Source organism: Echinops telfairi, unplaced genomic scaffold (assembly GCF_000313985.2).
Source record: "Echinops telfairi isolate 266 unplaced genomic scaffold, ASM31398v2 ScPeMD7_7463;HRSCAF=8501, whole genome shotgun sequence".
Classification (NCBI taxonomy): Eukaryota; Metazoa; Chordata; class Mammalia; order Afrosoricida; family Tenrecidae; genus Echinops; species Echinops telfairi.
Genome location: NW_022111363.1, coordinates 2,115,458 through 2,126,238, shown reverse-complemented (window position 1 = coordinate 2,126,238; position 10,781 = coordinate 2,115,458). Strand labels below are relative to the sequence as shown.

General features: G+C 53.9%; 2 protein-coding genes across 5 annotated transcripts in view; one reads left to right on the top strand and one right to left on the bottom strand.

Moving 5' to 3' along the window:
- Positions 1-736: 736 nt before the first annotated feature.
- HMBS (hydroxymethylbilane synthase) lies at positions 737-10,339 on the top strand. Of its 4 annotated transcripts, none has more exons than XM_004712832.2 (14): positions 737-893; positions 4,057-4,110; positions 4,344-4,416; positions 4,767-4,816; positions 4,905-4,960; positions 5,292-5,369; positions 5,785-5,862; positions 5,959-6,034; positions 8,808-8,921; positions 9,105-9,143; positions 9,384-9,503; positions 9,659-9,712; positions 9,806-9,892; positions 9,988-10,339. In XM_004712832.2, exons 1-14 carry the CDS (start codon positions 828-830, stop codon positions 10,156-10,158), a joined length of 1,116 nt encoding a protein of 371 aa, XP_004712889.2. In that variant the 5' UTR covers positions 737-827; the 3' UTR covers positions 10,159-10,339. The 4 variants fall into 4 exon arrangements, with proteins under 4 accessions (XP_004712889.2, XP_045139571.1, XP_045139570.1 ...); XM_045283636.1 differs by having other exon boundaries at positions 749-893; positions 4,061-4,110; XM_045283635.1 differs by lacking the exon at positions 737-893 and adding an exon at positions 930-1,157.
- Positions 10,340-10,641: 302 nt separating this feature from the next.
- Positions 10,642-10,781, bottom strand: part of LOC101651204 (histone H2A-beta, sperm) — a 1,082-nt gene continuing 942 nt past the window's right edge. Inside the window, exon 2 of the mRNA XM_045283566.1 lies at positions 10,642-10,766. Within this exon, the coding sequence (XP_045139501.1) occupies positions 10,642-10,766 (125 nt within the window). The remainder of the gene's footprint in view (positions 10,767-10,781) is intronic.

Below are 10,781 nucleotides of genomic sequence, written 5' to 3'. Positions count from 1 at the left end.
CGATTATGTATTTACTCTCCTGTAACCCAGCCCTTTGGGGTTAATGCATCCTCCTTTGGCATGGCAAGGAGATCTGGTGCTGCAGGGGGTGAAGTGTGGGGACTGGGAGCAACAGGTCAGAGGTTTGAACACTGGCCTGGAGCGGAAGAGATGGCACCTTCTGCTGTTTCAGAAACCCTAAGAAACATATATTCTTTCCTGTTGGGTTGCGTATGGATTATAATCAACTCGAGACAGCAGTGGGTCTTGGGCTGTTGCTTAATTGGCTCTCCTTGGAAAATTGTCAAGAGCCCTGGTAGTGATTAAGTGTTGGGCTGCTAACTGCAAGTTCGGCAGTGCAAAGCCACCAGCCCCAATGCAAGAGAAAGGAAGCTTTCTATTCTCCTAAAGAGTCAACAGTCTTGAAACCTCAGCCGCTGGGATGAGTCGGAATCGACTCGATGGCAGTTTTTTTGAGTTGTTGGAAGAACGGACGGTTGCGGTCAGTGCGTGGATAAACCCGTGGGAAACGTCTTAACCAGTGACCACCTGTATTCCTCAAAAATGGGTGGGAGATTGAGGTCTCAAAGCAGGCCTGAGGCACAAGGGAACTGCCCAGCCGAGTCAGCCAGGCGCGGAGGGCAGGTACCCTGGCGGGTCAACGTCTAGTCTGTCGCAACCCTTCTAATCACCGCCCTAAGGGAAGGACTGCCTCTCAAGGGAGGGCCGGAAGTGACGCGAGCCCTGCGCTGATCTTGGAAGTCGGGGTTTGTAGGGAGCGCTCCGGCCACGTGCCCCAGTGCCGGCCGGCCGGGCCCTCTGGCTGCCCTAGGTCCCCGAGGACATTAATGACGCGCCCGGCCTACTTCTCCAGCCCAGCCATGGCTGGGAACGGGCCCTCGGCTGCCACCGCGGTGAGTTCCCAGCGCGGACGCTCACAGCGCTGGCTGCGAGCCAGGGAGGCAGCGATTGGCCCCTAGGTTGCCATCCTCCGTCTTCTATTGGTCGGAACGGCTCTACGTCACTTCCTTTCTCCCACAATCCGGCTAGCTCTTAAAGGGCCAGTAGCGGCTCCCATTAGGAAGGGGCGGGGGGATGGGATCGATCAGTCGCTCATAGGGTCGTGAGGGACGCTGAGGGAACGTTTCCAATGAGCCCCGGTTTCTGCGGTGATCCAGGTGGGATTCCTGCTGTGTCTGAGTCCCAGCACTCTGTCTAGATCAGTGACTTAGTCATCCTCGGGAAAAGTTTGCCCGTCAGCGGCAGGGGTGCTTTTCGGAAGACGGAGCGCACCTGGCCAGCCTCCTCACGACATCACGCAGACATGGAAGAAGTGTGCCCACCATTCGGCCAGCTTTCCGTTACCGTTGTCAGTTCCCGTCCACCCCGAGGCGCGACTCCATCCGACACTCGGGGCGCTGCCCGTCTCTCCGGTTTGACTCCGTAGCAAGTGGCTTGGTTTTGTTTTGAGCCCAAGCTCACTCGGGCCCTGCCACGCCATTGGGCTACTACTGTGGGTGGGGAGGCCCATGGGGCTGCCCAGCCAGCTCTGAACTCTGGGCTGGTGCCGATTTAGACTACGCAGTCCCTGGAGGCGACTGTCAGCCTGAGATAAGAAAGAGGGGGAGCGGCTGCTTATCGCTCGCTCTCCAGCACGCTGCTAAGTGGTTTTGCTGTCAGTGCCGACCTTTCAAGGGCCTTGAATTAGGAACAGGAAAACCTGGATTCTACCCTGAGCTTTCTGCCAACATTCTGTGTAACCCCGAGCCAGTCCCTTCCCCACTCAGGGCCAGAATTTGCTAATTGTGTACTGTACTAAATGGTGCTGAGCACCGGTACTTTGTGGATAACTGGAAAAACACAAAAGCCCAGCCAATGGCAAGTGACTAAGTCTCCAGGGAATTCCTTCTGACCTTTAGCCAGGGTTGTGAACACTCTTGCACTCAGGCAGAGTGCCTTAGAAAGTGGAGGAGCTCCCTGCCTGGGAGGAGCAGGCTGCCACAGGCACTTGTCCTGTGTGTGTTGTGTGTGCACGTTGAAAATTTGGTCAGGTGGTCCTGGATCACGCTTATGAGCTCTTCTGCCTTACATAATGTACATGTCCCAATCATGGTCCCCTTCCTACTTCTGGAGGCCCACCTTTGGTGTATTGATCTGCTGCCAATCATGCCTTTGTGATAGCTCCGTGCCCTTCCTTGTCTCAGGCTCTATAAACCCGTGGACCTCATATGACCTCGTGGTCATGGGCTCCGTCATCTGAATGATGTGTCTTTGCCTTGTCCCTGCTCTGTTTCAGACTTAATAAATGTTCCCCGTAAGTCATACTTGAGATTTAGTCTTGTTCATACCGTAAGAGGAGCCCTGGTGGCTCTGCATTGGACTGCAGTCTGTAAGGTCGGCAGTTGGAAACCACCACCAGCCCCGCAGGAAAAAAATGAGGCTTTCTACTCCCATAAACAGTTGTGGTCTGTGAAACCCACAGGGGCAGTTCTGTCCTCTCATAGGGGTCGCTGTGAGTCAGGATTGACCTGATGGCAGTGTGTTTGATTTAGTATCCTAATACAAGGGCAGGTGAGCAGAGATGCATGCCCTGGGGGTTAGGATTCCTTCCAAACTCATTAAAATAACATACAAACCAACCCACTGCCTTGGAGACTGGCATGACATGGAGCCTGGGGGTAGAGTAGAAGGGCCCCAGGGGGGTTGCCAGGCCCTAAATCTTTACGGAAGTAACTGCCATGCCTTTTTCCTGCCAACCTATTGGTTTTGCACCCTGGCTCCGGAACTTACCAAGTGCTCAGTAAATGCTCCTTTTTAAAAAAAATCATTTTATTGGGGCTCCTACAACTCTTATCACAATCCACACATACATCAATTGTGTAAAGCACACTTATGCATTCTGCCCTCATCATTCTCAGAACTCACTTTCCAATTGGAGCTCCTTTCTTAATGGAGCATTTTGACTAAAATGTGAGGGGTGGAGCCACCGAGCATAAAAGCTTGTCGCTCTAGCAGGTCTGGGATGCTAGGTTCATTTCCCGAGCTGCAACCAAGTATGAGAAAGGGCAAGGCCCCAGGACAGGGGGAGTTGAAAGTGGACCCAGGAGGAAATAGGACATCTGCCTGGGACCATGGAGCCCAGTGCTACCTGCTGGGCACCGAGCCCCTTGCCCAAGGTGCCCTGGCCAGAGGAAGAGGCGTTTTCCTTGGAGTCCTTGGCACAGTTGTGCCACTTCCTTGTTGGTGAGATCTGAGGAGGTGTGACAGGGCTGGGTGTTAGGCAGCCTGGCCTCTCGGTCTTGGGGAACATTCGAGGCATTGATTTGAATCTGTCAAACCATGTTACAACGAGCACACAGATCCAGCTGGAATGCTGTGTGCCAGCTTACGAAGCTGCTGGACCTGCAAGTCACATCTGGTGGGGAAATGAGCCCCATTGCCCTGAGGCCCTCAGGCCATGCTGAGTGGTGGGGAGCCAGTCCCTGGGAGTCAGAGGAGAACTGTGCAGGACAGGGATTTCAGCGGCTTATTTTTCAGAAGTAGGTCTCTAGACCTTTCTCCTGAGGTAGGCTTGAGCCACCAGCGCTTTGGTTAGCAGAGCCTGGTAACTGTTTGCACCACACACCACTGTGTGCCTTCCTGCCAGACGGAAGGGCCCTTATTGTGGTAGCCCTCGGATCCCTCTCAGATATGCATGTCTGGCTGTCCCTCCAGTGACTCAGCACCAGCTCCCCTGTGCAGCCCCAGCCCCCTGTCCTTGCCCTCCGCAGACCCCACCCTCCCTGTGGCCAGACTGATGGGCCTTATCTGTGCGTCCACCTGACCGTGAGCAGCACTCCCACCAAGAACTGCCTTGGTCCCGGAGCCCTGGTTACTGCAGCAGCCATCACGTCCCTCTGGTGCCCGCATCCCGCTCGGAGGAGGGCGAGGAGCCCAGTCTTGAGCTCTTTCTCCGCTCAGAGGCATAGCTGGCCACGGGCAAGCACTGAGCTCCCGTTCTCCCAAGCCAGGATTCTGGCTCTTGGCAGAGGGCTTAAGGAACAAAAAGAACAAACCGTTTGGGGTATTTTTTGGCAGGAAGACAACAACCCAAAGATGAGAGTGATTCGAGTGGGGACCCGTAAGAGCCAGGTGAGTCCAGTGGAGGGGTGAGGAGGTGTGCCCGGAGGATAAGTTCACAGCAGCTCCGGGATGAAGGGAGGGGTGTCTGCATCAGACCCTTGGAGGAGCAGCGGGCGCATTCTGTGGAACGCACAGCCCCAGTGTGAAGCCGGATCCCTCCAGAATCTCCCTCTCCCTGCCGGGGCTCAAGCCTGGGGCGAGGACCAGGGGAGATCAGGACTCATCCAAATGTCTGCCCACAGCTGGCTCACATACAGACAGACAGCGTGGTGGCATCGTTGAAAACCTTATATCCCGGCCTGCAATTTGAAATCAGTGAGTCCTCTGGGAAGCAGCGGTGTTGACGGGAAGCCTGGGGCCTCGGGAGGGAGAACACACCTTTCTGGCTTTGCTGGTAACAGAAGCTTGGCTCTGAGAGCGCTTTCTGGCTGCCCCAGTTTGGGGGGCTCTTTCCTCCTCTGAACCTCTCCAGCTCTGGCTCCCAGGCCAGCCTGGAAGTTAGCGCAGTCTGTTAGGGATCAATGTGCCCATCCTATCTGCTTGACCATACTTCCCAAGGGCAGGGCCTGGGCCTTCTGTACTTCTGTGCCCACCGTTCTGGGCACACAGGGGGCCCCAGAGGTGCTAGATTGATTGATTGATTGATTGATTGGTTCTCTCCCCAGTTGCCATGTCCACCACTGGGGACAAGATTCTTGATATTGCCCTCTCCAAGGTAACCACAGCTTAACCAGCCTTCCTACCCCCGCCTCCGGTGTCTCCTTTCTCCCAGTCCTTCACTCTGCCTCCTTCTTGCCCAGCAGATTGGGGAGAAAAGCCTGTTTACCAAGGAGCTGGAACACGCCCTAGAGAAGAACGAGTAAGTGAGAGGCCGAGAGCCTGGGGCGCACCCAGAGACTTGTAGAGAGCCCGGGGCTCTCCGGACCCGGGTGCAAGCTCCTGCTGGATGTGAGCCCTTGGAGAGGCTGGAGGGACTTGAGTGGGTGTTTGCAGGCTTCAGAAAAGTCGCCATCTGGCTGGCTGCCTCAAGGGCAAGGCTGGAGGGCAGGACCCAGGGGTCTGCAGTTTGGGGAAGGCCTGCTTCCTGACTCACCCTGAGCTCTGTCTTGGGATTAGAGTCAGGAATAAGTAAGAAGGGGGTGGGGGCCTGCTGCTCAGACCCTTTCTCTCCTTCCCTCTCCCATCGCTAGAGTGGACCTGGTTGTTCACTCCCTGAAGGACTTACCCACCGTGCTGCCCCCTGGCTTCACCATTGGAGCAATCTGCAAGTAAGAGTTCTACGAGGAAGGGGACCTGGGCACCTGGTAGGCAGCGTGGTCATCTTCCCTTCTCCCTTGGGGGCTTGGCCTTCTGCCTCTCGGCTTGTCTTCCGTGCCCTACGTGGTGGTGATCACAGCTGAAAACTCAGGAGAAGCCAGTTAGTTGACTGCTGTTTGTGGCTGCTGGGTATCAGAGGGGACAGACCTGTGCTCCACAGGGTTTTCTGGGCTGTGACCTTGCTGAAGTCCATAGCCAGGCCCTTCCAAGGTGCCTCAGGGTGGGATCAGAGCACCAGTGTTTCAGCCAGTCACCATGCCTTGAAACACTTGTGCCCCTGAGGGGTCCCAGCTAGTTGGCTACTAGGAGGGAATTAGGGTCATTCTTGATTGATCCCTCATTCTCTGTCCTTCCCTCCACCCCCAGGCGGGAGATCCCCTATGATGCTGTTGTCTTCCACCCAAAATTTGTTGGGAAGACCCTAGAAACCTTGCCGGAGCGGAGGTGAGTGGGGTCTGGAGAGATGCCCTGGTCAAGGGGTGGGAAGAGGAGCACCTGCCTGGTGTTGACTCTCATTCTAAACCCCTTCTGTCGGAGCAGCGTGGTAGGAACTAGCTCCCTCCGCAGAGCCGCCCAGCTGCATCGAAAATTCCCACACCTGGAGTTCAAGAGCATTGTATCCTTTTAAGAAGAGGTGTCGGGGAGGAAGACAAGGTCCAGAGGACCCTGGAATTCCTGAGTGGGGAAGGGGCTCCCGTGGAGAAGTGGGCTGTCAGCCTTTCCATCCACCAGTCCACGTACTCACCGTCCTTGAAGGTTTTCTTAGCCCTAGCCAAGAGCTTGGCACGGGACAAGGGTGAGCAAGATAACATTGGGCCTGTGTAGGGCGAGCTACGTTTCCGTGAGGGAGACGACCAACAAGGCAGGCATTGATAGTACAGAGGACTTCTGAGCAGTGAGTGCTGGGGCAGAGGTACTGCCGTTGCTATTTTCTATGCTGTTCCGTTGTTTTCGCTTCTATATCATATAGTGTGTTTGTGAAAACTAGTTTCTTTTTTGGTTGTGTGTGTGTGTGTGTGTGTGTGTGTGTGTGTGTGTGTGTGTGTGTGTGAAAACTAATTTCAAAATTAACTGCTCCAGTGGAAGAAGTAGGGAATGCGCTAGAAGCCTCGAGCAGGAATATTTAAACAAGCTTAGGGGTCAGGAAAGACTTCTCGCAGCTCTTGTGACCTTGAGAAACTTATTTAACCCTCTGCATCTCATTTTTATCATCTGTAAATTGGGGCTAATATCTACATTAAAAACAAACCAACCATAAAAAACCCAACACCCCCAGCCATCGAGCTCATTCCAGCTCATAGTGACCTATATAGGGTTTTCAAGACTGTCAACCTGTATGGGAGCAGACAGCTTTGTCCCGAGGTGTGCCCAGTGGGTTTAAAACTCTGACCTAAATGGTTAGCACCAGCACCTAACCCACACCGTCACCAGAACTCCTGGTGAAAATTAGATGAATTAATATGCCTTTTTAAAGATATATAAATCATTTTATTGGGGCCTCGTGTCACTGATCACAATCCATCCATCCATCCATTGTGTTAAGCACATTTGTACATTTGTTGCCATCATCATTCTCAAAACATTTCCTTTCTACTTGAGCTCCTGGTATCAGCTCCTCCTTTTTACCCCCTCCCTCCCCAACTCTCCCTCCCTCATGAACCCTTGATAAGTTATAAATTATTATTTTTTCATGTCTTACACTGTGCGATTTCTCCCTCCACCCACTTTTCTGTTGTCCGTCCCCCTGGGAGGGGGTTATATGTAGCTCATTGTAATCGGTTTCCCCCTTACTCTTCCACCTTTCCCTTACTCTCCTGGTATCAATACTCTCATTTTTGCTTCTGAGAGGTTTATCTGCCCTGGATTCCCTGTGTTTCCAGCTCTTGTCTGTACGAGTGTACATCCTCTGGTCTAGCCAGATTTGTGAGTTAGAATTGAGATCATGATAGTGGGGGGAGGAAGCATTAAAGAACTAGAGGAAAGTTGTATGCTTCATCAGTGCTATACTGCACCCTGCCTGGCTCGTCTCCTCCCTGAGACCCTTCTGTAAGGGAATGTCCAGTTGCCTGCAGATGGGCTTTGGGTCTCCACTCCACATTCCCTCTCATTCACAATGGTAAGATTTTTTGTTCTTTGATGCCTGTTGCCTGATCTTATGGACACATAGTGATCACACAGGCTGGTATGGTTCTTCCATGTGGGCTTTGTTGCTTCTCAGCTAGATGTACACTTGCTTATCTTTAAGACCTCAGACGCTATATCTTTTGATAGCCAGGCACCATCAACTTTCTCCACCACTTTTGCTTGTGCACCCATTTTGTCTTCAGCGATCGTGTAGGAATGGTGAGCATCATGGAATGCCAGTTTAATAAAACAAAGTGTTCTTGCATTGAGGAAGTACTTGAGTAGAGGCTCAATGTCCATCTGCTTCTTTAATACTAAACCTATAGATATATGTACATAGATCTATTTCCCCATCATCATATATAACTGTTTACATATGTACATGCCTTTATTTAGACCTCTGTAAATGCCCTTTGCCTCCTAGTTCTCCAGTGTTGTCCCCATAGGGCTATGGGTCAGTGAGGGATGTCGTGTCTCGTAGTAGAGATGGCCCTCTGGTCCTCTCTGTGCTTTGGCTTCTCTGAGCGGGAATGTCGTCTTCAAGGCTTGGTGGGTCAGGATGGGCTCCACTCTTTCTTCCTCACTTCATTTGCTCCTGTGTGCGCTGATCAGACATGTCCCTCCCTGAGCTGTAGCTTCAGTGCTGTCCTCTGAAGTGAATTCTTCTGCAGGGAGAGGGGGGCTGTCTGCGTAGTTAGGATTGGGGCCAGCCAATATGCCAATTCTTATAGTATTTTTTTTTTTTACCCAATGTAGTGCTGCTTTTTGCCAACTGTATGAGCCCTGTGCATTCATTTCCTATGGGCATTATATACACTGTATGTGCATGCATGTTGTGAACCCCTCCAAAAACACTCACTGCCATCCAGTCAGAGCCGACTCATAGCGACCCCTGTGGGACAGAGTAGACCTGGCCCTCAGGGCTCCCGAGACCGCAGCTCTTTATTGGAATAGAAGGCCTCCTCTTTCTCCTGAGGGGCTGGTGGTTTCCAAATGCTGAACTTGCAGGTAGCAGCCCATCAAGTAACCCTGACAGCACTGGGACTGTTTGCATGGCATCTACAGGGGCGCGTCATGTGCAAAGACACAATCGGCACGACGCTTTAGAACAGTGTCTGCTCTGTAGTGGGTGCAGGTGTTAGCTGTTATTAAGGCGAGATCTTGATAAGACAGGGAAAGACTGTTCCAGGCAGAGGGGACAGCCGAGGGGCCCCTCTGTCCAGTTCCCTCTGCCCAACATGGGTGGTCCTTAGCCTCTTGCCCAGAGGGGAAACCTCAACACCAGGCTCCGGAAGCTGGATGAGCAGCAGGAGTTCAGCGCCATCATCCTGGCCGCGGCTGGCCTGCAGCGCATGGGTTGGCAGAGCCGGGTGGGACAGGTAGGCACTGCCTCCTCACTCCCCACTTCGTCATTTTTTCCTGCCCTCTTGGATACTGTCTCTGACACAAGCTGGAAAACAAGTCCCAGATCAGGAAGGTTGGGGATCAGAGGCCCGGCTCCCACTTTTTCCGGCCCGTGTCCTGTATGATTAGAAGCCCCATCCCCTCTTCTGCTCTTGCAGATTCTGCGCCCTGAGGAATGCATGTACGCTGTGGGCCAGGTATGTGGGACCTGGGAAAGACAGCACATTGAAGATCCTTCCTTTTGTTTAACCAATTAGTTGATATCACAATTTCTGCATTGCTTCCCCCAGAGTAGACATTCTAGGTTGGGGAGTGGGGTGGGGTGCATAGACTGGGAGGTCACTGGCCCAGGTCTCTGGGGAGCAGGCAGGATGGATGGCCCCACTGGCTGAGGAAAGATAGGGCCTGATGTCCTGGGCTACTCTTGTTTCCATCAGGGGGCCCTGGGTGTTGAAGTCCGAGCCAAGGACCAAGACATCCTGGACCTGGTGGGGGCGCTGCACGATCCGGAGACCTTGCTGCGCTGCATTGCTGAGCGGGCCTTCCTGAGGCATTTGGTAGGGCCTGCACACACCGCCTGTGGAACCCTGGACCATGAGGGGGCTGGAGACTAGCAAGTGGATGCTCTTTATGAAGTTTGGGTGTGCCACGGTGTAGGGGGCGGGTGTGTGTCTGGGCCCCTGGAGCTCACTGGGAGACCCTCTCTCTGCAGGAAGGAGGCTGCAGCGTGCCAGTAGCAGTCCACACAGCCATGAAGGATGGCCAAGTGAGTGAGGGAGGCTGAGCGTCAGGGCAGAGTACCCAGGTTCCTAAACAAGCTCCTCTCAGAATATGCTGAGGCAGCTGTGTTCTTTCCCAGCTGTACCTGACTGGAGGCGTGTGGAGTCTGGATGGGTCTGATAGCATGCAAGAGACCATGCAGGCCGCGGTGGATGTCCCTGCCCAGGTACCAAGCCTGGAGGGTGGGGGAGGGGAGCAGTAAACCAGAGGCCGCAGACCATGATCTTTCACTGCCCACACCCCACTCCTTCCCTTCCCTAGTCGGATGGCGCCGAGGACAACCCACAGCTGGTGGGCATCACAGCCAGGCACATTCCCCGCGGAGCCCAGTTGGCTGCGGAGAACCTGGGCATAAGCTTGGCCAACTTGTTGCTAAGCAAAGGCGCCAAGGACATCCTGGATGTGGCACGGCAGCTCAACGAGGCTCAGTAGCGCCGCCTGATGACACCGGTGCCTGTGGCCGGCCCAGCGAGCTGAGCCATCACCGGACTCCACTGCTGCTGTCCCGGAATCCCAGGGGCTTGCCTGGCCTCCAGTGATGGGTGCCCCTCTCTAAAGAAGCCCAGGGTCCAGCATTTGAATGTAACCCACTCAATAAATACCCTCAAGGGTCTCCTTGTGTTCTAAGCCATTTACTCCATACGTTAAGAAGCAAGGACCTGCCCAGTTTCCCTGGGACTTTCTGGCTGCTTCTGCCTCGAGTTCTCATTTTAAATCCTGTGACTCATCCAATTACTAGAGCTTTGATCTCGAATCCTGATTGCTCCCCAAATATAACTCCCCCAACAGACTATATATAAAACACAACCTCACAACTCTCATCATGAAGACACCACATTTCTGAAAAAAGCCCAAAAAAAACACATTTAATAAAATGAGTCCATCTGAAGCGCCTCCAGGACCCAGGGTTCTGGCTCAGTGGGCCCGCGGCCGCAGAGCGGACAACTGCAGTTCCGCAGCGGCCCGGCCCCGACAGGAGCGAACCGGCCGGGTGCTCCGAGGGCAGGGCGGGCCTCGCTGCGGCCCGCTCCCGGCAGACACTCGCCGCGGGCCCG

Coding starts and splice junctions, on each gene's coding strand:
- HMBS (XM_004712832.2), top strand. CDS start 828: ATGACGCGCCCGGCCTACTTCTCCAGCCCAGCCATGGCTGGGAACGGG. Junction 5,863..5,958: donor GAAACCTTGCCGGAGCGGAG/GTGAGTGGGGTC, acceptor CTGTCGGAGCAG/CGTGGTAGGAACTAGCTCCC. Junction 9,713..9,805: donor CAGCCATGAAGGATGGCCAA/GTGAGTGAGGGA, acceptor GTTCTTTCCCAG/CTGTACCTGACTGGAGGCGT.